The 27,344-nt window shown below is 40.5% G+C and overlaps 1 protein-coding gene across 6 annotated transcripts in view; it reads right to left on the reverse strand.

Annotated features, from left to right (window-relative positions):
- Positions 1-11,844: 11,844 nt before the first annotated feature.
- spag9b (sperm associated antigen 9b) overlaps positions 11,845-27,344 on the reverse strand; it is a 62,579-nt gene continuing 47,079 nt past the window's right edge. For 3 of the 6 annotated variants that reach the window (XM_028475660.1, XM_028475663.1, XM_028475664.1), the window contains 18 exons: positions 23,197-23,327; positions 22,381-22,437; positions 20,866-21,045; positions 20,239-20,368; positions 20,066-20,155; positions 19,800-19,961; positions 17,536-17,707; positions 17,244-17,453; positions 16,999-17,152; positions 16,298-16,426; positions 16,128-16,208; positions 15,997-16,064; positions 15,776-15,924; positions 14,679-14,850; positions 14,500-14,613; positions 12,961-13,140; positions 12,703-12,834; positions 11,845-12,626 (listed from right to left, as the gene is read on the reverse strand). In XM_028475660.1, the coding sequence (XP_028331461.1) occupies positions 12,517-12,626; positions 12,703-12,834; positions 12,961-13,140; positions 14,500-14,613; positions 14,679-14,850; positions 15,776-15,924; positions 15,997-16,064; positions 16,128-16,208; positions 16,298-16,426; positions 16,999-17,152; positions 17,244-17,453; positions 17,536-17,707; positions 19,800-19,961; positions 20,066-20,155; positions 20,239-20,368; positions 20,866-21,045; positions 22,381-22,437; positions 23,197-23,327 (2,421 nt within the window). In that variant the 3' untranslated portion in view covers positions 11,845-12,516. Of the gene's footprint in view, positions 12,627-12,702; positions 12,835-12,960; positions 13,141-14,499; positions 14,614-14,678; positions 14,851-15,775; positions 15,925-15,996; positions 16,065-16,127; positions 16,209-16,297; positions 16,427-16,998; positions 17,153-17,243; positions 17,454-17,535; positions 17,708-19,799; positions 19,962-20,065; positions 20,156-20,238; positions 20,369-20,865; positions 21,048-22,265; positions 22,270-22,380; positions 22,438-23,196; positions 23,328-27,344 lie in introns of all 6 variants that reach the window. The other 3 variants (XM_028475661.1, XM_028475662.1, XM_028475659.1) reach the window with 2 other exon arrangements.

Raw genomic sequence — 27,344 nt, forward strand, 5'->3', positions numbered from 1 at the left:
ACGGTGCGTGTTTTTTTGTTGTTTTTTCCAGCAAAGACGCAAAGGAAACATAAATTCATGTCCAAACTGGGTGACTCGGGTTTTGAAGATTATTTGTCGTCCTCACCGGTTGGGACAGATGTGTGAGACTCACTGCAACCAGTGGAAAACCATCTTTCCAACTGGTATCTGCAGTATGGAGATGTTGGCTTCAGGATCCAGAGGGAGAAAGAGGTGCACTTTCATCCCTGCAAAAGTCTGGCACACCAGCCACAAGTAGGAGGACACTTCACTGACTTATTCATTCATTCATTCATTCATTCATTCATTCATTCATGCCTTTGTTTCTTTGCCACAATGTAGTATATATAGCTTTTATGTCTGTTGATATAATTTGGACAACATTTAGAAGATGGCAGTTTTCATTTTAAAAAGAATAACATTTGAACAGTTTTATTTATGATATTATACCAATACCAAACCTGCCAAAAAATAATAATATATACGTATATATATATATATATATATATATATATATATATATATATATAGATTTTCAGAAAATTGTTGAGCAAGTTTTTGTGTCAGACAAGTTTTTTTTTTGTTTTTTTTTTTCTTGAATACATACAGTAAATGACCCCTTGATAAAGAAACCGTGACCTGTTCTCTAGCGCCACCACCAGGTCAAACTTTTAAATTGCAATTAATTTATCTTGAATAGTTTTCATCCAAATCTTCTCAAATGTACTGACAACATTAATGACCATAACAGTATGAACCTTGTATTGTTTGTGGTGATGATATGACCTTTCCTGCAGCGCCACCATTAGATCAAACTTTCAGTTTGAAGCTCTCCATAATATTCTAATTTTCTGAAATACTCAATGTGGGGTTTTCATTAGCTGTCAGTTATAATCATCAACATTAAAAGAAATAAACACTTGAAATATATCAGTCTGTGTGAAATGAATGTATACATTATACAAGTTTCATTTTTTGAATAGAATTCCAGAAATAAATCAACTTTTTCATGACATTCTAATTATGGGACCAGCACCTGTATACATATTTTCGATTACTTCGAGTTTTCTTTGTTGCGGACAATTTGGAAATTCTATTTTTCGCTTCTCTTGCTACGGTGCAGAGCTTATATTCAACCAAAAAGTGACGCTTGTTTTGTAGGGGTGTCCCGAGCCGATATTGATATCAGATATTGGTCCGATATCAGCCAGAAAACAAATATCGGATTTTATCGAACTGCATCTAAAATCGCCGATAAAAGTGCTCCGATAAGTTTTTGTTGTTTTTGTCCCCGCCCTCAGTTGTTCCCACCACCTTGAATTGCTGACTATTGTTCTCTGTTTGAGTAACATCACTTCATCAGGCCTTTTCTAACATTCCACACTACAAAATAAGTAATAGAAGTATATATGATTGATGCTGATATCGTATCGGATCGATATCAGCCAATACCCAAGGCTGCAATATCGGTATTGTATCGGAAGTTAAGCGGTTGTATCGCGACATCCTCTTGTTTTGAGTGGCACTGTTTATCTTTTAAAACAAAGTTTAACAAAAGTATTAAATTTGGAAGTTGATTTACTATTTATTTGCATGATGTGCTATGCTACATTTTTGTTTACAGAGGTAATTTATTCAAGACAGAGGTTTTTCCTCCCTGAGGAGTATCTTCATTTATATATATTTTTAATTTATTTTTTAACAAAGTGCAATATAAAGCATAGCTACTAGAGGGCTATCACTGTGCAATATTTATTTTATTTCATATGTAAATATTCATGTCAATCCATCCAATCCCTTTCCGTTTTTATTTTATATTAGCTGTTATATATATTGTATTCTTTATTTCTTTCTTTCTTTTAAACACACTGTCTTTGCACTGTTTATGAGAGCTGCAATTTAAAAAAAAATGTTGTTGTGCTTTTGAGTAATGACAAATAAAAGGATTCTGATTCTGAGAGCAATAAAAAAAAAAATAGTTTTGCTAAGAGTAAGATGCAGTGCACTGCATGTTCATGCCATGCCAAGTAAGTTTTGGCATTGTTTGAAAAACTATTTCATTATTTTACATTTTTCTTCAGTTTAAGTATTATGAGAGTTCCTTGTTAATGTTTTTGAAAATGGTGCAGCTATTAATGTAAACGTTAACAATTCAGTCTCCTTTCAAACTAAAAAAATAACAGCTGGCACTTTAATTCCAGGAGGTAAACAGGGGTTAATTTAGTTAAAGTTTGATCAAGTAAAATCAAAACTTCTTTTGAGACATCTCTGTCATTTGTATTTTTTTGCTTTCTTTCAAAAGTATGGAAAAAAAAATCTGAAAAAAAGAAACAGACAGCCTAGCTCAACATTCATCGTTTTCATTTTGCGCACCTCCTCCTTACCGCGTCGGACTGTCTTGCCGGCCCGAAGCCACTCGACAGCAGGGGGGGCACCAAATTTTTCCTGATAAAACTGTCCCATTAGTTGCTATGAGTACATAGGCAATTACTTTTCAAACAAGAAGTCCTGGTTTAATGTGCAGAAAAAGGATAAACCTTGCTAGGGGAAGCGCTCTTTGGGGGATAGTGGTCCACCTGATTTGATACATGCTTGGTAACCGAATACCGTTCTGAACAAATTTCTACGTTCTCTTAGAGTGAAAGTTATTAGAGGTTGCATGCTCCGTTCAATGTTGAATAATATTGGGGGTGCCCAGAAGTCCTGACAGTTCTGCGTTGGTTCTCCCAGCTTTATATTTTCATAAAGGCAAAGGTTGAGAGGTTCTCCTGCTAATTCGGAGGTTTTCTTAAATCTCCAGAGTTACTAGTAGTCGAGGGTATAATTCTCCCAGGTTGAGAGGTTCTCCGGCTGATTCAGATATTTGCAGCTGTTAAGAGAGTTGAGTTTATTAGTGCACGGCCGTGCCATTTCTGCCTGATCAGCAGCTAGCAGACTGTCAGTACTACCATGGGCAATAATCTAAGTGTAGACTCCGCCAAGGCGGAAGTAAAAAGGAGCGTACCTCTTATTAATCAGATGATACCAGTGAAAAGCAATTAATTAACGCTAAAAGGTTGCCAAGCATGGGGGGACAATAAGAGCTCATTGACCCCGAGAGACGAGGTGGACTGGTTATCGCCGCTGGTGGGTTAGATGAGGCCTATATTCTACTTAGACACTATGCAGCAAAACCTTGTGAATGCATGGACGTGAAAATTGAGGCATGAACGTGTGCGGTGCATGAATGACTGAATGATGACACGTTACGTATGCCTGAGAGAACCGCGTTGTGAGTGCGAATGTGCCGTGGACGTGTCATTGAGTGATTGACCGATGAATGGCTGTTTGACTACACATGTTCCTCTGTTTCACCTTCCTTTCCTCCTGGGTTTTGAGGCACTAGATCTTCTCCCCGTTTTTGCCAATCATGTAGTGGGGTGTTCAGATCTCACTGCTGCTTGTTAATAGAGCTATGGTTTTAGGCCTTGGGCCTTCTAAAAAGTTTACCAGGTTTTAAAAGTTATTTTTCTGGGTGTTTAAAAACACCAAACGACATTTTTAATATATAATACCACTTTCAGTGGAATGACTGGCTTTGGCTTTGACCTTGACTGACCTTACTGTTCATGTTCAGTGTCCATGTTTTTGTTGTTGTATGTGTATACTCGTTGTTGTGTGCACTTGTCTATGTCTTCATCTCAGTTGTTGTTATTGTGTTGTTTTTTTCCAAAATACAGGTCGCTGGCTGTATATTCAAAGGAGACGAATCAAATCCAACTAAAGAAAAGGGATATTTTAAATTATTCATTTAAGTCTTAATGTTTTCCTCTCTTTCTGTTTCTGAGTGTTTCCGAACAGAAAATGCCACCGCTTTTTCGACTCCGATCCTGCCTCCTTCAGCCGTCATGCCTGGTCACTGCTTCTTATGATGAAGGATGAGAATTAAAGGGAAGTATTGTCCATAACTATAACTGGGAAGCAAAGGGGAAATAGATTGAAATAGACACGTGACAATATGACATATTGTGGATGTTCTAACATAATATCTATTCCAGACACTACAGAGACTTCCAATCCAACTGCGAAAGTGGGGACAGATCTTCAAATTTCCAAAGGGAGCGTACAGTTGACCCTGGCTTTGACCTTTATGGCTGAGGAGGAGGTGGTCGAGGAGGCTGGAGGGCACAAAAGCAGGTGGACACAAGAGAGAGGAAAACGGAGACACATCCAAAATGATCAGATAAGTGATTTTCCAATGATATTTATCATATGGTTTTAAGAATCCAAATGCATTCTTAGGTAAAAAAAAAGGGAAGGGAGAGGGCCAACATCCCTCTGATTTTTGATTTATATTTTATCATAGGAAAATAATATACCTCAAAACCCTCCAACCATTTTCTTCTTGTTCCACCAGCACTTAGCGTGCAAGACCATAAAACACCTTCACAGGGTTTAGACACTTTTAAGAGTAAAATTAAGTGTTCTCAACATTGGGTTGGTGGCCCAATCTGGGTCGCCTGAGATTTAAAAAGGGTCCTCCTGAAATTCTTGATAATTGATTGATAGTTTAAAGTTAAGTAACTTCCAAGCATTTAAGGAAGCTCTCCAAACCGTGCTAGGGCTCGTCACTCCTACGAATGGGATAAACACAGAGAGCAAAAGACAATATGATTGTTCGACTCAACTTAACTTTAATTCTGTCTAACCTTGAAGGGCCAATAATCTTGCTTAACTCTGGTTCAGACACAGAATAGGAGACACTTTTGCCACCAATTTACCTTCAAAATTAAGTAAATTACATCTCAAATAATAATTATGAGGGAAAATAATGAAATAAATGAACTGGCAAATTCAGCTCTATAAAAGAATTAGCTATGTTATTAGGTGTGGAGTGTTAACATTATTCAGAATAAATAAAAGATAGAATAAGATTTCTCCTTCATAAATAAGAGATAGCAAAGAAAAATAAAACAAACAATTTAAATAAATAAATAACATTATTTATTTATTTGGTTAAACTTATTTAGCTTTCTCACATCTCCATGTCTCCCAATTGTATGTATTCATCTTGAGAAGACATGTAGTCACACTCCACACTTCTCCGTCCGACTTGCATGTCCTTCTCTGTCCAACTTGCATGTCCTTGTAAACAGTGGTTCTCAAATTGTTGCTTCTCACCAGGTATCAGCATACCACTGGTAGTAGACGTACCACAGTTTGAGAATCACTGCAACTCCAGCTACCCTTCTCCTTGCGCCAGGAAAGGAGAATCAAATTAATACTTCCTGCTTTTCTTTCAGCCTCATATTTTCCCACTCACGTGTGAATGGGCTACAGATAACATTGAGCTAGGCATGGCTAAAAGCTCACTAACCCACACCTAACCATTGTGTGATTGTGCAGCAGCACCTTTTAGGATCTGAAAAGCTCTCAGATCCTGACCTCTGACCTGTCTCTGCCTTCCTGGAAGCTATAACTGAGCACCAGAGCCATACAAACTATTCATTTAGTTAGTTAACTAACCCTAACACCCCTACTCTTTAAAATTTTATTTTGTTTTTTTTTTTTCCCCCCCCATGGTCCTGTCAGCAATTCCAGTACTCCTCTGGCTCCTGGCCTCCAAGGGGGCAATCGAGGACACTGGGCTTGAACCAATGAATGCAAGTGTTGATCCTGATGTGAATGTTTCCTTTTACAGGGATACTAATGCTAGCAGAAATAAACGTTGGATAGACGACATCGCCCTGCACGACACTTTAGCTGCGACCAATGTTACTCATCCGTTTTCACGAACAGCTGGTACCGATATGCGCACTATCAAGCTAAAAGTAGAAGCCTATCCAACTGTTATGTTTGCTCTTACATGCCTGTGTCATCAACACACCCCCGCTTAACCGCGATACCAATGGATGCTTCCGACTCCTTTTGTTATTTTTCTTACTCTAACTTCGGCATGGGGGACCCCAACCGTTGTTCTAAACAGCCAGTAAAAAAACTGGCTACACTACGCGATGAGACGTCTTCCACTATGTACGTAGATTACACGTGATCCACACTTTTTCCCTTCTGTTTCGCCAGAAATGGAACTCATAAACTAGGCCAGATTCGCGGTCACAATTGCAATTATACCCTGGGTCCTGAATGCGACACCGCACATAATTCGCACACATGTGCCCACGTTCATACACCCGGGACTAATGGCACGTTTAATTTAGCAAACGGTTTTGACTATGCTCAACTATTCCCCTTTTGTCACGACGTAAATGCGAATCCCACACTCCTTTGGGCTTTAATCCACACGACGCGATCTGGGGCACGGACGTTCCCCCCGAACATAAACTGTGGACGACAGGCCAGAAAGTTACTTATTCGCTGTTTCCCTGGGCTGGTGTGGGCAAAACACTGCTGCGCGTCGAAACCTTAGACTACAGGTTTAAGTCTTTCCTTAACGCATCATTTTTGGCCCTTACTGGCCTCTCGGGGTAAATCACGAATATACGCTTAATGGTCCTACAAAATAGAATGGTCCTAGACCTACAGACCGCGGCCAAAGGAGGCGCAATGGTAGGTGCATCTTGTTGCAGTTTTTATCCCGAATAATACCGCTGACGGTCAGATTATCGCAGAGGCAGTCAAAAACATTTCCAGGCTACGCGACGCCATGAACAAAGACCGCCACGTCCTATAACCCTACCGCCGCCGGAAGTCCAGCCTGATGTGTTTATGATGCGTGTTTTTGATGTCTCAGATGATGACTGTGCTTACTGATGACACCTACATATGTTTTTGTTGCTATGCTGTGCTGATATTTTTACCATGTGTGTTTTTGCTACTAGTGATATATATATATATATATATTCCATATTCATTGCTGTGATTGCCAATGATTTTAGTAGCTAAGGATATTTGGTTTTATTGTGCATATGACCTTGTCTCACGTAATATTCATTATGTGTTTATGGGGTTCTTTGCCTTTTCCTCCTTTCTTCCTGCTCCAACCTTGGGGATGCCTGTGTCCCCTGAAAAACAATGCATATATCCATAGTGTTATGACGGTGTCAGTATCGTTTGTCCTACAGACCACGAGAGGTTGAGCTACAATTCCACTAACTTTTTTGAGTAAGTTTTATGTGGTTTAGGCTGTGCTTTGCTAAGGTTAAACATTTTCACTAACTAATTTTGCCTTTTTTTATGTGTTGGACTTTGTCCAAAAAGGGTGGATTGTCAGGGCCAAAATTGTTAGTTAATGTTTATTAACATATTTACTCATAGACCTTCTTCATTCTTTTTAAGGCTTTAAGTTGAGACTTTTCAATTCTGCTGTCTCATGTTTTCTGCTCTCTTCTCGAGGTCAGCTTCCCAAAACACATCTTATCCCTCAGACACGGAGGCATCACACAGTCACATGCCTACACACACACTGGTTGTTTTGACCCAAAGAAGAAACTGTCTCTTTTCACCCTCTTCTATCACCTCCACCCTGTCCTCTTTATCTCCTGGGGGGAAGAGGGAGGGGGGACTGAGGGGGAATATACGTGATGAGTTAGAACTGTGTGCCACTCGATCATCGGACGTCCGCCCGGGCGGTCACTAATTTTGTCCATCTTTGTACTCTTTTTTACTTAGTTTTATAATAAACCTTTTTTATAAAATCATCAATGCCTCGCCTGGACTCCATCACTCAACCAGAGCAATAAATCATGTCTCCAAATGAGGTCAACCGCAAATTTGCCATGACACACATATAGTTAACAATTATTGAAATATGTTTGATATCAAGTTTTCCCTTTACATGTCAGTTATCTTGAGTATTATCATTATTAGGGGGCCAAGCCCACGGGGCCAGGGAACCGCGTATGCTTACATACACGGTTCCTAGGACCGTTATTATTATTATTATGTTTCCCCCGGTAAAAGTGGTGCTGCAGGCTAAACCTTGCAAGGTAGGGCGATGCCCTTTGGGGGGTAGGTCCAGACACACCCCCACCCGCGTACCTTGGACGTACAAACTCACATGTACGCCAGCACCATCAAAGTGTTTTCCCTCTCATTTTGTAAATGTATTTTTGAAAAAGTTATTGAAAATTAAAAAAATATATATATATATGAAGTAGCTCAGTTTCAGAAAGGTTGGTGACCCCTGAGTCAGGCTGACGCCACCTAGAGTTAGGCATCAATTATCATCAGTACACCAACAACCGTCAAAGATGTCTCCATACGTGGAGCACTTAATTGTAGGAAATCTTCTGTGAATAGAGTTTCTGACCCACCTCCACCCTCACACACTTCCACTTAGTGCATACAAGCCCATATTTTAACTACAATGTTAACAATAAAGGCGTACGGTGGCGTAGTGGTTAGCACCCTCATAACAAGAAGGTCCTGGGTCAAGCCCTGGGGTGGACAGGTGGGTCCTTTCTGTGTGGAGTTTGCATGTTCTCCCTGTGCTGCGTGGGTTTTCTCCAGGTACCCGTCATACAAAAAGGGTAAAAAGTGTAACCTTCATTCAAAAAGATGAAAAAAAAATATTCTGCTTCAAAACTCATAAAATGTGTAATTAAATATTTCACAAAAGTAATAATAAAATAAATAAATAAATTCCATGACAGTTTGAGGAGTGAAGGCACATGAAAAGTGTTACACAAAATCATTCCCATGATAACTATCTCACTAAAATGTAAATTACAATGTTTAATTTTAAATATTAATTTATAAAAATCTAAAGTGTCCCCGCATAAAATATCTTGAAATAAAGAGTTGCTGCGACTTAAAAAATGTCCTTTTTGAGTGCCGACTCCTCTGTATGGATTTCAGGGGTGCTCCGTTTTGTGCTTTCTCTGCAAATAAAATATACATCTATGTTTTGAAGAAATGTTCAATTTTGAAGAAAAGGGTTCAATAAATGCACAGATTAAGCTTGCAGGGTTCATTACCTCTAATAATGTTACGAACCACTGGGTAAAATGATCATCCACATCAACGACACATAATGTTGGGAAAAAAACGAGACGACAACCTTTTGCCCATAAAATTTAATTGATTGGTACAAAGAAATAAGATGGTGCTTGTACTGCACACCTGAAGAGAGGAAATCATTTCCAAGGTAATGACAAGCACATGGGAGGAGATGATCTTCTGTGATGGAAAAACCCTCCATTGCTCAAAATTAATTCAGTTACAGTCAACAATGTGATGTCTCTCCTTAGAAATACGGTGCATAGCTAAGACCAACGTCTTTGTTTTATACGCATATAATCCTATATACTAATATTTAATGTACAAACAATACATTCTCTATTGCAAAGGCTCACATGTCAATAAATACTGTAATGGCTAAACTGCAAAAATACTTCTCTCCAAGAGACACGACACGATTCCGACAGCTCCATCAAACACACCGGAAAACAGCTGCTGCAGTTCACCAACGATTTACAGGAAATCTCCAAAATAAAGTTCATAAAACAGACTTCAAGTAGTTGTCAAGACAACCTGCTTGTTGTCAAAACGTAATAGTTACACACAGGGGAACAACAGGGCGTCCAAACGCACACGTCTGTAATATCCTCGAAAAACGAGTCAATAGTTCATCTAAAAGCACAACGATCAGTGGATCACCTCTCAAAAATAAACAGATTGGCAAATAGAAAAGTCTAAAAATATCTTTGTTATCTACACAGTAGGTTCCCACGCTGAGGCACGCTGGTAGGCCACCACTGCTCGTAGTGGTCATCAACCTTTGGTTCCAGAGGAAATACTCCCGAGCTGAAGGCAAGGACTGTAATGACAAACTCATTCATCTAATGCAGGGACATGGGTGCTGCTCATATAGTGGAACCATCACCCATTGGAATAACAACTGCTAATCTAAGGCTTCAAGGGACTTTTACAAGATCTCAAGTCAATGGTTCAAAAAGGCAAGAAACAGTCAAAGCAGAAACTGGGACTCAAACTACCAACTGCACTAAGTGTTGACGAAGACCAACTCAAAGCCAGACAATCATGATAGTGTTGAATTGAATCATATCAAATGGCTTTGATACGGAGAAACCATTAGCTCTTAAGAGAATGAAGCTGGTGTCAAATTACATAAATGCAGAGGTAAAAGTAACAGATTACAAGTACTCACGTTACTGTAATTGAGTTGCTTTTATGGGTATATTTCTAAATCAGTCATTTATCTTGTACTTAAAGGGGCATAGAGCAGGATCTAGGAATCAGACTCCATAGTGACACCATGGTGGTTAAAGTAATGGAGTAATCAGCCAATCCGCCGCCGAAGCACACATCGTGTTTATCAACGAAGCCCAGCTGATTAGATACTGTGACGAGAGGATGGATACCCAACCGAACCCTGAAGGGACCCAACGGGTCGGGTTTGGACAGATATTTAGAACTGGTGTTCGAGTTCAGTCACATAGCGTCGCTTGCGCGCAGTGTTCTTCCTTTCCTGCTGCAGCAGCCACAGCTGATGTTGCCCTGTAGAATGCAGCTTTAACATTAGCAGTGAGAGCCGTGATCCTAGTGGAGGGAGGATGGCACAAAGGACAATAATAAAAGAATACACTGTTATGTAAATAGATCCGATGGGTCTCTTGCATGCACTGCGTCCGTTTGTGTTTGACGTTCGCTTGTTACTTGTGCGCTTATCTGATATTATCAGTTGTTTGTTAATAAAATCGGTGCTTACCACTAAAACAAACGTACATGTCATTTCTTTGAGAAAAAATTAGGTTTTCACTGTTGGATCAGGCTAGTCTTCTTTCAGTCTCCAAGCAGTCTTCTTCTCATTTTTAATTTATTTGCGGTATCCAAGACGTCAAGAACGCGCACTAGCGTCATTTTACGTCACGTCTGTAGAACTGCACTGGAAATTTGTGCCCAGAACAGCAGTACAATATGTATCACACAATCTTAACAATAATGTTTATTTTTTCATAAATCCTGCCCTATGCTCCTTTAAGTATGTTTTAAAAGAAGGAAAGTTCATAAATGTAGCTATACTTCAGAGTTTTTTTTTTTTTTTTAAATTAACTTTGTTGGTGTTATTTCATTCAAAAATAATTGTTGCCTTTGTAATTGTTACAGATGCCTTTGTGGAAAATAAAATAAGTTACAATTGTGCAAGATTTGGTGTCTGCCTTTTAAGTTTATACATGAGATGTTTACTGTATGCAAGGGAACCAAGGGTGGCAAGATTTATGAATGATTGTGAAAGTGAAAGTAACTTTTACTTTGAGTACAATTTTAATCAAGTAACAGTACTTCTACTGGAGTAGGATATACCAGTGCTCTTTAAACCTCTGCATTTATGCAATAATAAGAAGTGCATTAAAGTAAGAGCTACCAGTGAGTGGCTGATCAGTGTCTTTACCAACACCACATCGTACAGAGCCAAGCTGAGGACAAGCCACTCACTATTTAACCTTCAGGTAATCAACCTGAAGCCATAAACACAACCAGAAGAATACGCTCACATTTAACCCGTTGCAGCCAATCATTCCTGATATTTCTGGACAGTCCTGCTGTTCACGAGAAACACTTAATAGCTGGGTTTCCATAACCCTTGGAAATGCACAAAATCTAAATAGTGCAATAAAAACTGGTAATTGAAACGCCTCCATTTTGAAAAAAAAAACACAAATATCACTTTAGAGTTTTGACGCTTTTCATGAGGAGGTATTTCAGATGTTTCGGTGTTGAAATGTGTTGCAAAAACGCTATGGAAACACTTTTCTGCAAATACACGTCACAGAACGTGAGGTACCTGGTCACATGACCACTGCTCTCCGAGAAGCCATGGCGCGGTACGTGTAGACAGAAGAGGAGACCAGGACATTATACTTTAAAATGATTAGTGCCACATTAGACGTGAAACAACAAAGGAATAGGAGTGTTATAAGGAGGTTCTGAGCGTCCGTCTTCCCGCAGCAAAGTCTCGCGGAATGAGATTTCACGGGAGTTACGAGTCTCCTGCCCAAAACAATGTTAAATGGTAACGTATTCAAAGCCCAATTATACTTTGTTGACATTTAGAAATATCGCTTTTATATTGCGAAAATCGGTAATGGGAACCCAGCTAATGTTAATAATAGTCATCAACTCTTTTATATCAGATGGTCTTTGTCCTGTGGGTGGCACTAGAAGGAGTTGAGGGATGATGTTTACTAATACTTGTCTACATTCGTTTGTTCCGAATGTCCAAAAAAAAATGGTTTAATTCGGAAACTCTCAAATACATGTTTTATCCAATTTAAATTTGCATAGACTTGGTATTATTCTGGCAAACATTGAAACCAAAGAATGGGACGTGAACCCAATCAGGCACCAAAGTGGCTCCTACACATTAAAGGCTCTGACTGTGCTGCGTCTGCCCTGATAGGTTCAACCTCCTTAAATATTCAAAGCAGAGCTCAGAACTGACTGTATTGCATCGCTCAGGGAGTCTCGGAGCAGTTTCTGCTCCACTTTCTTATTGCCCAGGCCTGAAGAACAAAGTGCTGTGTGAAGCAGAGGGTCGAGGACGAAGTGTTGGTGTTACTCCTCATCGCTCTGGATCTGCCAAACTATGAGGTGGCTGCGCTCGGCTTTAGCCAGCAGCTTCATGGGTGGAGAGTCCACCTCCTCCGCCTCACCGTCATCATCACCTGGAGGCACGAACAGGAAGTTCTCAGTGAACTCCTGTGTCTGTGCTCTCTTTATGTGGTCATGTTGTAAACTCACCCATTCTGAAGTCTATGTAACCTTCTCCTCCACTCATCACCAGCACAGACTTGGATCCGTCCTGAGGACTGATGTCTGCTGCTCTGTCAGCAGCTGCTTCTCCTCCACAGGATGCAGGTGGAGCAGCGTGACCTGAGGAAAACACGGCGATCAATCACATTCACCAGTTTGGTTTGTTACCAACAGTCAATATCTAAAAAACATGAAATATGAGCTGAATTATCCTACCTACTGTCAGGTTCATTGCTTATGAATTACCTGGAACTGCAGTGAAGAACTTCACAGCATCGCGGTGACCATGGAAACAGAGCTGAGCGTGACTCATGGAGCAAAAGGGGATAAACGTCCCGGCCTTCACTTTGTCACTGTTTTCATCTCCGTAGACACGAACAACACTTCCAGGGTGCTGAGCCGAGGCCTTGGTGACCTTATTGGATCCTGATGAAACAGTTGATACATAGGCCACGTTTACATGATATTTTTTGATTTAAGATAAATGATTCCAAATTAAAGTGTTCTGCTTCGTGTTTACATGAAAATAGTAATTCCAACATGGAAAACAGGTTTATTCAACTTCATTCAATTCCGCTTTAGGTCTGGAGGTTAGGAAGGGTTCTGATTGGACAGGGGGAGAACGTGACGTATCAGGAAAAACTCAGCCCCCCTCACCCCCCACACTCCGCTAGTCTCTGCAGTGAGCTCTGTGGAGTCCTTCTGCTTCATGGGGACCTTCATCACCCAGGACCTAAACATCAGCTCCCTGATCAGAAAAGCTCAGCAGAGGATGTACTTCATGTGGCAGCTGAAGAAGTTGAATCTTTCAACAAAGATGATGGTGAACTTCTACAGCATCATCATCCAGTCCATCCTCTGCTCCTCCATCACCATCTGGTACGCTGCAGCTACGGCCAAGGACAAGGCCAGACTGCAGCGTATCATCTACTCTGCAGAGAAGGTCATCGGCTGCAATCTGCTCTCCCTCCAGGACTCTGAGGCATGCAGGGAAAATTGTGACCGACTCCTCCCACCCCGGACACAAACTGTTTCAATCTCTCCCCTCTGGAAGGAGGTTTTGGTCCATCTAAACCAGAACCTCCAGACACAAAAACTGTTTTTTTTCCTTCTGCCACCAGCCTCACGAACACAGCCCTGGTCCCTCACTGACCCACTTATTACCTGTGCACCATTAGTGAAGCTCTGTGTCCTGGTGCAAGGCTTCGTGTACCCGATGAAGAGCGTTTCTATGTCAGTGTGAATGTCTGCATGTTTTTGCTTCCGTCCATTCACTCTTTTCACTATCTTCATCTCTACTAAGACTCTTATTAAATAAATAGTTTCGGTTCCAGTCCGGGCGGCCATATTGGATTATGTCCTCACCAGACTTAACTTAAAGCGGAATTAAGCATTTACAAGACAGAGGAATTCTTCAATTCGAAATTAAAAACAGATAAAAGTTTATTTGGGAATTACCATTTACAGAATTAAGTGTTTACAAGGTCATTTTAAAGAGGATTTTACTTTTTACTTTTACCTTTCACACTGCAATTACACTACTACTGGTAGTTTTGTTTAGTTCCACCAACCCTTAACCCTAACTGCCCTTTGGCTGCAATACGGGTTTCTACAATTTGTGTATGTACCCATTCTGTCCATATGTGGTAATGAAGCATTTAAACTACATTTTAGAACTAGCTCTGCGATATAAAGATCAAGCAACTATTCAACGATCACTGCAGATTAACCCCTTTCATTAGTTTTCTCCAAAATAAAGCAACAGTTTAAGTCTCTTCGACTCACTTTCCATCAAAGGAATGGAGATGATGACCCCATTGCCGGTTCCAATCCAGAGACGATTACAGGACACCATGAGAGCCGTGATCCTCACAAAGGAGAAACCCAGCTTACCAGTACCTGGACGAAGAGACATGCGTTACTACACCACGCTGATAAATCCTGACAGAGAGAACGGAGCTGACCGAGCATCTTGCTGACGTATGGCTCGATGTCGACGTCCTGGAGGTGCTGGTGTGTGTGAGCGTGGAACAGCCTCAGTGTGGAGTCCAACCTGATGGACACCCAGATACCATCTCCCACCCACGCCAGCTGCCGTACCTGACTGTCCTTACGGGGATGGGCATCGAACGATTTCTGAAAAACAGACAAGTGATGTTAAGAGTGTTTGTAGGTTGTTTACAATATTTACCACAGTGACAGAGAAACAAACACAATCTGTGAATGAAGGAGGTCTGAAGCAAAAGAGGTGGACTGGGCTTTGATGTCATTTTTTTTGGGCAGTCTAGAAATCACAGAACATGGAGTTTTCCCAAAGCTTGTAAATGTCACTGAAATAAAGCACACTTTTAATTTGAAACGCCTTCATTGATAAACAATATAACAGGTTGATTTGAGCAGATTAATGCAGTGTAAGGGTCGGACACAATTTTCTCTCCTTTGTCCCCCTCATACTAATGACAGATTAACATTTGTGTGAAAAGCCCGATTTTAATAACTTTTTAAATTCCTGTAATCAGAAATGATCAGCGAGCATTAATCATCATCATTATCATCATCATCATCTGTCATCACTGTTTCACTTGTTATTTACTCTTGTAGTGTGATCGAAGTATTAAAGACAGTGTTAGTTAGTTGGACATCAGTCTGATATCTGTCAGTTTATTTTACCAATCTGCAGCAACTGACGTGCACAACTGATCAGCTCCGCAACGCTGCTCCCACCGCCCTCCCAGAAAAAGGATAAAATATAATGAAATGTCTCATCTAGAACTGGTAAATATGAACATATTAGAAATGCTGATGGTCAATCCTTTGGCGTGCTTGTGTTACGCCCACATTTCAGGGCTGCTCCATCCAGAGTGGAATGGAGGCGCACAGTGACTGACTTAAGTACAGGGGGAGAGTAGCCATTTTCTATAATACCTTTTGAAACCAATATAGTGGCTACGAATTATCTTGTATACTAGAAAAGTTTGTCAGCTTTTCAGTTGAGTGATAACTGCATCCTTTAGAGTGAGATACCTCTAAGTGCTACAGAGAATGATCCTCGTTCTCCTACCTCAACCTTCATGGCTTTAGGCTGCACCACGTAGATCTTGTTCCTGTAGCCGCACCAAACTGTGTCATGTACAACCGTCATGCAGCGGATGGAGTAGTGGGGCTTTCCCAGGTCCAAGAGGTGGTAGTTGATCAGATCCCACTGTCCGTCTGCCACAGGAGTCATGAAACATGTTCTCATCCATGGATTACAGGGTGGGTGTGTGTGTGTGTGTTCCTCACCTACTCCTCTATGGAATATGGCTAAGGCTCCATCAGAAAGACCCACCAGAACCCGTCCTTTCACGTGCCTGTGGAACTGGTGTTAATGTTGTGGATGAGACTGAAACACAGACTCCTGCAGCAAAACTCACACTATCCCCAGCACAGGGTCCTTCAACTTTACTGAGTGCAGACACTTCCTCCACTGAGCCACCGAGGAGTGGACGTACACACTGTGAACACACGCACACACTTTATTGCAGCATTTTAAAATGCACCAACCATAAAAGCCTGTTAGTGAGAAGAGTCAAAGTTCACTGACCATCCGTTCTGAGCCCCGAGCCACATGGTGGGAAGGACACTGTTCATCTTCTGTACCTCGTCTCTCACCAGGTCCTGCTCCTCAGCTCGGGAACTGGAGCGGACGCCGTCTTTCAACAGGTCACTCTCTCTGCTCATTACACAGGACACACTGTATTAAGGCTGCTCAATAGTCAATACACAACTCTCCAAACCTCAGTAATAGTAGCAACTTTCAACAATAAGAATTACTTAACATTAAAGGAGCATAGGGCAGGATCAAGCAATCAGACTCCATAGTGACATGACAGCTGCTAGGGTTACTGTAGCCATCAGCCAAGCCAGCAAGGCTTTATAGTAGTGCAGCTGATGCTGTGAAATGGTTATTTATTTACCCCGAGTTCACGTGACTGTTAACTGCAAAACCTCCGCGCATGCCTGAGTGGAACCAAACTGTAGTTTGGTCAACCGCGCTTGTCGTCTTCCAGTAGAGGACGTGCATTTAGCGTCATTTGACGTCACGCCCGAAGGACTGAGCAGGAAATTCAGACCCCGAATTGCAATACATAATGCATCACACAGCCTGTTCAAGGTAATGGGGAGATGTGTGTGTGGGCTCATTCTTGTTGGTATTGAACGCTTCATCACTAATTATTCTTATCTAGCCCACAGTAGATAAAACATTCTCTGATTGCTTCCACTGAGTGAACATCCTGATGTCACCTCTGAGAGTAGTTGGCAGATATCTCCGCAGTCAGCTGAGCTCCCAAGGGGTCAGTGAAATGCTCGGTGTGGACTCCACTCATGTTCTCCTGTTGGTCAGCAGGTCCAGCACTGGTAGCTGTGGCTTCAGCAACTTCGTCAGCTGGTCCGGATTCTGTTAAAAGGAACAAGATTGGTTAGACTGCTATCAAATGGTGAGTCCTCTAATCAGAGGGTGATTTCCCACAATCCTCTTTGGCTGTTACCACTTTCTCCATCATTTGCTAGTTCAGCTTTCTGTAGAACTGCAGTCACTCCCTCAGTGTCACATCCCACCACAGTGATTCCTCCCAGCACATCTTCTCCCTTCACCACACTGGTGCTACTGCTCGCAGCTGAGCGGTCTTCAGCTGCGGTCCCCGTCTCTGAGGTTGGGGGAACTTCCTCTCCCACCGGGTAGTCCGTTTCTCGTGCACCTGCAAAGTGTGAAAACCTTGAACCAAGCTATGGTGCAACACTGCAGTTATATGACAGATAGCAGCGGACGATGATAGGGACCTGGTACGCTGGCAATGCAGAGAACATGAGAGTTGCACACAAAGAAGCTCTCCAATATGTTCCCGGGCTGGTTGGCGTCAATGACCACAGCTTTCGTGGTGGACTGGGTGCTGGTGCAAATCCACACGAGTGAGGACATCTCGTCCTGCTGCTGCAGGTCTTTCTGTTGCTCCTGGTACAAAGTAGAGACAAACCAAGATGATTATTTATGATGTATTCACTGATTTAACAGGAAAGATGTCTTAAAGTAACACACGATGCACAAAAAATTTAACGGGATCACTAAGGGGCGGATTCACTAAGATCTGAAATAAAAGGTAGTAAACCAGGTGTGTCCCTAAATCCTTTGGTGGCCTGTTTCCTCACCTGCTGTGAGGAATTCACTAACATTGCGGCTCTAATAAGTGCGCCTATAGACGTGGTTGAGACCGCCTTATTTAAATGAGCATTTTGCTTGTTTAACATGGAGAGGTGAGAGCACAGAAGGCCAAAATGACATATGAAGAAGTTCAATTGGCAGGTGGACTTCTCTGTCTGCTGCACAATCATTTAATAATGTAGAAAACAAAATGGACAAATATTTATTTAATTTTTTTTTTAAACAAATTTGAAACCTAATGACATTTTCCCCCCTAATTTAATGTGGGTGCTCCGCCAGGTTCTGTAACTTTGCTCTTATCAGTCCATGAAAAACAGGCAGATTTGAACAGAAACTGTCCTATTGTTCTGCCATTGATCTTAGTTAATGCAGCAACAAAGTCTGACAATCAGTCAGCACCATTTGGAGATGATCTACTGAGCATCATCCAGCAGGTCTGAACTCCAAAGTAGCACTGTGTCACACACACTCATTTGTGAACATTGTTCCATCACTGCGTATATTACGCAGCTGATAAGCTGATTCTGGCCTGACGCTCCTCTCCATCAACGCAACACGAGAGTTTTACGATCAAAACATGTAGAGGAAGACAGAGGAGCTCCCAGAAGCGGTGCGTCCGGAGCAACATCCATGGAGCTCTGCCCAGAGCATCCTCCACACCGCAACCACTGGGCTCCACATGGATTGTGTGTGCACACGTTTTAATGCCCATAAACCAGAGGGAGGCAACTTTTATCACAGCAGGGCCAAAAACAATGTGTTTGTTTGATCAGAGGGCCACATAATCAACATTCATGTCAGCATTTAGAATAATAAGCAATCTGAGCATTAACACAGGAAAAAACAAAGATTTTCTATAATAACATTGTGTGTTTTTCTGTCATTCTGTGTATGTTTGTTGTCTTGCTCGTTGTGAAGCATTTGGTGCATTTCTGTAGTCCTTTCGTGTATTTTTCCTGTAAATATATGTTTTTTGGGGTCATATTGTGCAATTGTGTGTCATTTTTAAATTTTGTATTTTTTGTGTATTTCTGTTGTTGTTTTGCTTTTTCGTTAGTACTGTGGGTTTGCAGAGTTATTTTTTGTGTTTTTCTTGTCTTTTTGTTTACTTTTGTTGTCATTTTCTGTTATTTTGTGTATTACTGTTAATTTTTGTTTTTGGAGTATTTTCTGTTTTTATCGTTTCTTTCACTGTTGTAATTTTTTGTATTTTTTAACAAATTCTTGCTCATGTTTTGTGTACTTTTCTGTCATTTTGTTCATTTACTTTGGGGGCCGCATAAAATTAGAATGAGGGCCACATGAGGCCCCCGGGCCGCCACCCTTTAGTGAATCTGCTCCTAAGTACGATTACAGAATTATTGTCTATTACAGAAAAATGATAAAAAGAGCATGCACATCCCTACGGCCCATTGGGTGGGGTGCAGGATCAAGAAGTATAAACTTAGACAAAGGATCTACTTTGTCTACTTCCGCACACCAAAAAGAGCTTCCTTTGAGATATTTATTAAGAGTGAGCTCTTGCTCTTCATCAAACTTCCATTAGAAGGAGATTGTGTAGTTACTCAAAATCTGTCATTTGTCAGTTTGGCTTTCATTTTAAATTAGATGACATTGAGAAAAGCACCAAGTCTGGTTTGTAATGGCAGCCATTAAAGTGGTTTGTCCTTTTGGCTGCTGTGGCAGTTTAATTCATTCCTCACTTGTCTATTTATCACTTCCACGTGATGAAAGATATCAGTCCCTAAATCGCTGATGTTTTTTACATCACTGAGTCTGACATTTGAAACATGACCAAATGTCACACTCAACATGAAGTCATTTTTATGTCCGACTTCATTTTGTAGCCCTCAGTTTGAGAATCACTTGGTAACCAGGCGTGTACCTTGAGTTCTTGATCCAGTTCATCCAGGCTGGTCTGAGAGTCCATCTTCTTTTTGGGGCTTTCTTGTGTAGATACATCATTGTAAAACACACTAGCTCCCACGATGGATCCTCCGTCTCTGGTTTTACCTCCTGAAAGGTTCACGCCAGCAGCGCACCAGAGCTGAGGCACAGAGATACGTCAATGTTTACAGATGGAAATGTGTAGCTGCATCTGACCTGGACATCCCGCATTAAAAAGCCAACAATGAAATCTTAGTTTGTCACCTTCATGGAAACATCTTTCTCATCCAGGGGTCGAAGGAAAACTGGAACAGGAAGATTCTTCAACTTGCTCTCCACCTGACCACCGTTGGCCTAGAAAACATAGGCAGCAAATCAATCTTCGTCATTGCAGCATGAGCGTGCACAGTATGTACTGAAGCTTTTGTCATCTCTACCTTGTATTTCTTATTCAGGCTCCAGCCGTACGCCTGCACTCGGCCGTCCTCCTTTTGGACGTGAGCTTTGACCTGCTCGTACTGTGCCCTTTTCTGTTCTCGTCTGGACACTATGTTATCAACAGCCACCCTGGGGAAACCATACACTCACTCTTAAAGATGCTGATCACCAGATCTAACCCTTTAAATATAAGGATTCTGACCCCTGGTTGGATTCTAAGTCCTAGACTTTGGAGCTTGTGTGTGGCATTTCTCAGCGTACTATAGTTTCTCTCTACAATCAGGAGAAGAGCATGTTGGGTCACATCTCTTACTAGACTCCATAATAAAACCAGGCAGGTTCACCCTCAGTTAGCTGTGATAAGGACATTAATATTGAACGAGTGACTAATCAACCTTAAATTTTAGTGCTGATTGCGTCAGTCCTACGCACAGATTTAAACCTCTGAATTTTTACGAGCATACGCCTGTCTCTGGATTGAAATGTATGCCTCTTTTACACAATTTTTCACACAAGTCTTTGTACATGAGGCCCCAAGTCTTCAGGAGCCCAATAATGAATAACTTAATTTACATTAATTTTCAGTGTGTAAAAATTTTAAATTTTATGAGAAATAAATGACTTACTCTTCATTTAGGAAGTCAAACGCTTTACTCTTGTCACTTGGCAGCTGCTGCAAGGTGCTGCTCTTTTTCTTAACCGACGGCTGTATCTGGGAGGTCGGAGCGTTGTACTTGACATTAACTGGAGCCTCTGCCGCCGGCTTCTTGGCTGCTCCACCCGATGAGCTGAACAGACGGCTGAAACTGGAGGTGTAAGGGCGGGAAAAAGCACAAAGACAAAACATATAGAGACACGGACTCAAGCAGAGGTGGGGGTTCAACACTGAAGGGGGAAAACGGGTATGGTTCCCATGCCAACAAACCGTGCAAGGTTCCACCCTGTTAAGGTGTCACTACCCAATTAAGCTGACCATTCAGGATCCTGGAGGATAGGGACATCAGGGTGATTACTGGGCAACAGCCGGGACGTTAGTCACCAACACACAACAGGACAAGCCCAACCACAAACTGACAGAGAACTTGAATCCCATCTGTCTTAATGCTAAATCTATAAAAAACTGTAAAAGTTAAGTACTTTAAAGCTTTAAAGTCCCATAATTGTTAATGATATTGCAGAAGTTAGTCCTAGAGGCACCTTTAACATTGACATTTACCATTAGTATGTATGCTATGCTAAACCTAGCAGCATCAAGTAAAATCCTTTTAGAAAGCTACAATTTGAAAGCGTCGACTTACACATCTTTATGAAAAAACTGGTACATTTTACCAATTTACATTTCCACTTTAAGGGAAAAATCTAAACCCTTAGCTATGAGTTATTGAATTTGCTGGGAGACAGTAACCATATGGGTAAAACTATAATTCCAAAAGACATTTCCCTCCTGAATACAGACTCTAATCATGCTGGCAAAATACCATATACATAAAACAAAATGGGCACAGACAAAAACTAGTTTCATCTGTTATCTGTATAGATGTGCATTTTTGTATCATTAATGTCATTTGACATATGGTGCACTTTATTTAATCTGTTGTAATTGCCAGTTTGGATTCAATAAAAAAAGTAACCATATGGATAAGACAAGGCAACAGAACACTTTTAAAGTAAACTAATAATTACTTGATGAACTACTAAAATATGTTTTTTTTTCCCCTTAATACTACCTTCCCACCCAACACACCTCCTGCACACAGACAAAAAAAAGTCAGGCAAAGCACAGAGGGAACAACAATAACATGGGGAAAAATGGTTAATTCATCAGACTTATCTGGCACCAAGAACACCTCCATTACCAAACCACAACCATTCCTTATGAAACCCAACAAAGGAGAGCCAGAAAAACTAAATATTAACGTTCTAGGCTTGATATTACTGGTGTCTCAATAAAAGACACCAAGTCGTCAAACAGGCTCTCCTCTGTTATCAAAAAAAGAGCAGCAAAACATCAGTCAAGGTTTACCTACATCCTGGAGAAAATGACCAAAATCCATGGAACACAAAAGACATGAAAACACATGAGAAACCATGTGACTGTAATCAAAGGTTGGTCCATTAATGCAAAGAAAAGAGTAACTTACAACTGCCAGACGCTGGATTTCTTCTTCTCTGGAAGAGCTGGGTTCTCCTTTGATGCTCTGTAAGACGTAAGAAAAACATCTGCAAACTTTAGGAAAACTTTGAAACATTTCTCGTTGTAGCACATCTTAACCTGACACTGGCTATGTTTACATGGGACCTTTAATTCAGAATAAAAGTTAAATCATCTTTAAACTGACCTTTTAAACACTTCATTACAAATGCAAATGTAATTTTGAAATAATTTATTATTTCTGAATTAAATAATTAGTTGATATTGTGATTGTTTAATCCTGCTTTAAATTAATTCCGGTCGTTCTGCGCATGCTCGACTTGTCACAATGACGCACTGGTGACCACATAATCCAGGCTGGCCGCCCGGACTGGAGCAGAGACTATTTATTTAATAAGAGCCTTAGAAGACATGGATATAACAAAAAGAGTGGATGGAGAGAAGCATTATCTTGCGAACATTGACCAGACACAGACTTATTACACACATCAGCAAACCGAACACGTTGGTGATCCAAGGTTGCGTACGAAGGGGGAGGGGGTGACATTGTAGTCGTCAATGAGGAGGGTAATGTTCTGAATAGAGGGAAGAAGAGATTTGGGTCCGGTGATGAGGCGGCGAATAAACCTGTTTTTTCCACCAAACCTCAATTCGGAATTACTACTAAACACAAGCAGAACACTTTCATTCCCAAAAATGTAATTTGGAATCATTAATTCTAAATTAAAAAACATTATGTAACTGTAGCCAGTGATAATCATTTACATGGCTCCATACTCTCATCACCACAGTTTCTCACACTTACCGAATCATCTCCGTCCATCTGACCGCCTCCTGCAGCTCCATCAGCCTCTCCTTGTACTGGTTCCTTTCCATCAGGACTCTGGCCATTTCCACCCGGGTGAAACGCTTCCTCTGGGCTGTCGGGACATCGCTCTGCACAATTGAACACAATTTAATTAAATATTTTATTTATGAAATTAGCACACATAAAAACAACATCTAAGGTCCAAGGAGGGAATGAAGCCCAAAGGGCTATAAAAGCTCCACCCCTTTCAATAAACACACAATTTAAGATAAAGCCTAATAAATCACGAGACAAAATGCCCAATGAATCTTTGATATATGAGAAAAACTAATATATAAACAAAGTTCACAAAAATTCACATCAAAAGACAAAATATTGAACAAAATATTAATTGAAGATTAAAAAATAAATACAAACTTAAAACATATACATACATACAGGTGCTGGTCATATAATTAGAATATCATAAAGTTGATTTATTTTAGTAATTCCATTCAAAAAGTGAAACTTTATTATATTTATTCATTACACACAAACTCATATTTCAAATGTTTATTTATTTTATTGTTGATAATTATAACTGACAACTAATGAAAATCCCAAATTCAGTATCTCAGAAAATTAGAAAATTAGCTTAAAAACAAAACAAAAAATAAAGATTTCTAGAAATGTTGGCCAACTGAAAAGTATGAACATGAAAAGTATGAGCATGTACAGCACTCAATACTTAGTCGAGGCTCCTTTTGCCTGAATTACTGCAGCAATGCGGCGTGGCATGGAGTGGATCAGTCTGTGGCCCTGCTCAGGTGTTATGAGAGCCCAGGTTGCTCTGATAGTGGCCTTCAGCTCTTCTGCAGTGTTGGGTCTGGTGTCTCACATCTCCCTCTTCACAATACCTCATAAATTTTCTATGGCATTAAGGTCAGGTGAGCTTACTGGCCAATCAAGAACAGGGATACCATGGACCTTAAACCAGGTACTGGTAGCTTTGGCACTGGGTACAGGTGTCAAGTCCTGTTGGAAAATGAAATTTGCATCTCCATAAAGTTGGTCAGCAGCAGGAAGCATGAAGTGCTCCAAAACTTCCTGGTAGATGGCTGCGTTGACCTTGGACCTAAGGAATCACAGTGGATCAACACCAGCACATGACATGGCACCCCAAACCATCACTGACTGGAAACTTTACACTCGACCTCAAGCAACGTGGATTCTGTGCCTCTCCTCTCTTCCTCCAGACTCTGGGACCTTGATTTCCAAAGGACATGTAAAATGTACTTTCATCAGAGAACAAAACATTGGACCACTCAGCTGCAGTCCAGTCCTTTTTGTCTTTAGCCCAGGCGAGACGCTTCTGATGCTGTCTCTGGTTCAAGAGTGGCTTGACACAAGGAATGCGACAGCTGAAACCCATGTCTGGCATACGTCTGTGCGTGGTGGTTCTGACTCCAGCTGCAGTCCATTCTTTGTGAATCTCCCCAATATTTTTGAATGGGTTTTGTTTCACAGTCCTCTCCAGGGCGTAGTTATCCCTATTGCTTTTACACTTTTTCAACCACATCGTTTCCTTCCCTTCGCCTCTCTATTAATGTGCTTGGACACAGAGCTTTGTGAAAAGTCAGCCTCTTTAGCAATGACCTTTTGTCTTGCCCTCTTTGTGCAAGGTGTCAATGGTCATCTTTTGGACAACTGTCATGTCAGCAGTCTGCCCCATGATTGTGTAGCCTACAGAACTAGACTGGAGACTATTTAAAGGCCTTTGCAGGTCACCAGCTGTCTTCAATATTGAACCTCTCCATAATATTCTAATTTTATGAGATACTCAATTTGGGGTTTTCATTAGTTGTCAGTTATAATCATCAACATTAAAAGAAATAAACACTTAATATGTCAGTCTGTGTGAAATCAATGTGTACATTGTACAAGTTTAAGTTTTTCCAATGGAATTACTGAAATAATACAACTTTTTCATGAAATTCTAATTATATGACCAACACCTGTATATACATGCAAAGACAAACATACTGTATATATTACACGTGGATTGTAATCTGTTTGCGGCTCCAATCTGATCCACATGCGCTTTTTCGTGTTTGTTTTAAAGTTTTTGTGCAGTGGAGACAGAGAATGAATGAGCAGGTACAGAGGAGGAAGATATTTAGTTTTGGCTATTTGTGGTGCAGATTTGTTTTTAAACACAGACCATTTATGATATGAACCTTATTCAAGCTTTGACACGAACCCGACAAAGCAAAACTGAAACCTACAGGTTCGACAGACATTAGGTATTCATATCTGTGTCCGACATGACACCGATTTTGAAAGCTATTTTTTCCTCATACAAATGACATATTTACGTTTGTTTTCGTGGTAAGCCTGCTTTTATTAACAGATAACTGTTAATGTCAACAGAACAAATCAGCGGACAGGGAAACAAGCGCACGTCAAACGCACACAGGTGCGCAGTGAGCACAAGAGACAGTGGCTCTATTTACATAATTAATGTATAAATCATAAGGATAATCTATGTTCTTGTGCAGAAAAAGGATTGTATCAACAGTGGATGCTTAAAGCTTGTCCCAGGCTGTCCCTCTGATCCATGGTGAGCAGAGGGACCTGCTGCGTTCACTGATCCAGCTGTTATTAATGACGTCAACGTATCAAAACATGCATTAAATCCGCCTTGGTTGTAGATAAACGCGACCTGCAGTCGCAAGGCAAAAGGTTGAATACGTATCAGATTTAAGACTACATATCCAAGCAATCTGGGTCGGATTTGGTTGTTCAGACTGCCATAAAAAGATCAGATACAGGTCACATACGGGTAAAAAAAAAAAATCAGATATCATCATTAAGTTCTGCAGTGTGAACGTAGCCTTAGTAAAAGACATTACTAACAAATAGGCAGTGTACTAACATACTACTCATGCTAAGTCTGACATCAAAAATAGCATGTAGCGCGTTCACATTAGATAGTATAAAAACATTGAGTACGCGAGAAATACCCAAATGTATAATACTGTATATGGGGACATTTTTTAAGTGTGCACGGTGGGCACACTAGTCATACTCAAATGTGTTTTCGTTAGTTTTATAGATCAGAAGACCACATGTCGGTATTCTACTTGGTCACTTTAAATGCTTTCTGAACTTTCAAAGGTGGCGAATAATGGAGATATTTAGCCTCAGTGTGCTTCAGGTTTTTTTCATTGTAGGCTCCAAATGCATCTTGGGAAACATGGAAGTATACTTCAGTGGGAACGATCATCATCCTAATCATACTGAGTATACAGTAGACAGTATACACTCATTGAGTTTGTACTATATAGTACGGAGTGTTCCATTTCGAACACAGCCATAGAGTGCTTTAGTGATTCTCAACTGGTGGGTCGGGACCCAAAAGTGAACAGCTGATCAAAAATAAACACTGAATGTCTCTCATGTTGGACATGCTGTGAAATGCATGTTGCACAAGAAAATTTATAGATTTATGTTTTAAAAAAGAATTAGATGTGTGTGTTTTCAACACCTATTTTTGAAAAACTAAATTTGGTTGGTTAAATTCTAAAAAAAAAGTGGGTCACGATTTAATGACCGTGGTAAAATGTGGGTCCCAGGGTGAGACCAGATGATAACCCCTGTTTTATGATATAAACATGGATTTCACTTTCCAATTATAAACAGTCAAAAACGTGTTAATGCTAAAGTTTTCACCCGATCTGACTTTTATTTTGAAATATCTGACTCTTTTTTCTTCGTTCTTATATTTTAGGATATGGACATTCTCTTAAAATGAAGTTTAAACATTTAACAAAAGACCAACAAAATATTTGTGACCAACAAATTGGACAAATGATGATTGTTTAAAATATATCTAAGACCTAAAAACCAGGGTTGGGGTCAATTACATTTTTCAGTTACAATGATGTTTTCAATTACCCATGTCCAATTACAATTACAGTGACCAGCATTTTTCCCAATTACAATTATTTCCACAGAAACTTAATTACAATTACATTCTCAATTAATAAAGTTCAATTACAATTAATCACAATTACTGAGGCTGAAATAAATAATCTAATAAAAGTTAACCTTCCTCTTGTGTTAGCTTTCTGTTAGCATCTCTTATCATAACGGGTCCTAAATCA

Source organism: Gouania willdenowi, chromosome 19, assembly GCF_900634775.1.
Source record: "Gouania willdenowi chromosome 19, fGouWil2.1, whole genome shotgun sequence".
Taxonomy (NCBI): domain Eukaryota; kingdom Metazoa; phylum Chordata; class Actinopteri; order Blenniiformes; family Gobiesocidae; genus Gouania; species Gouania willdenowi.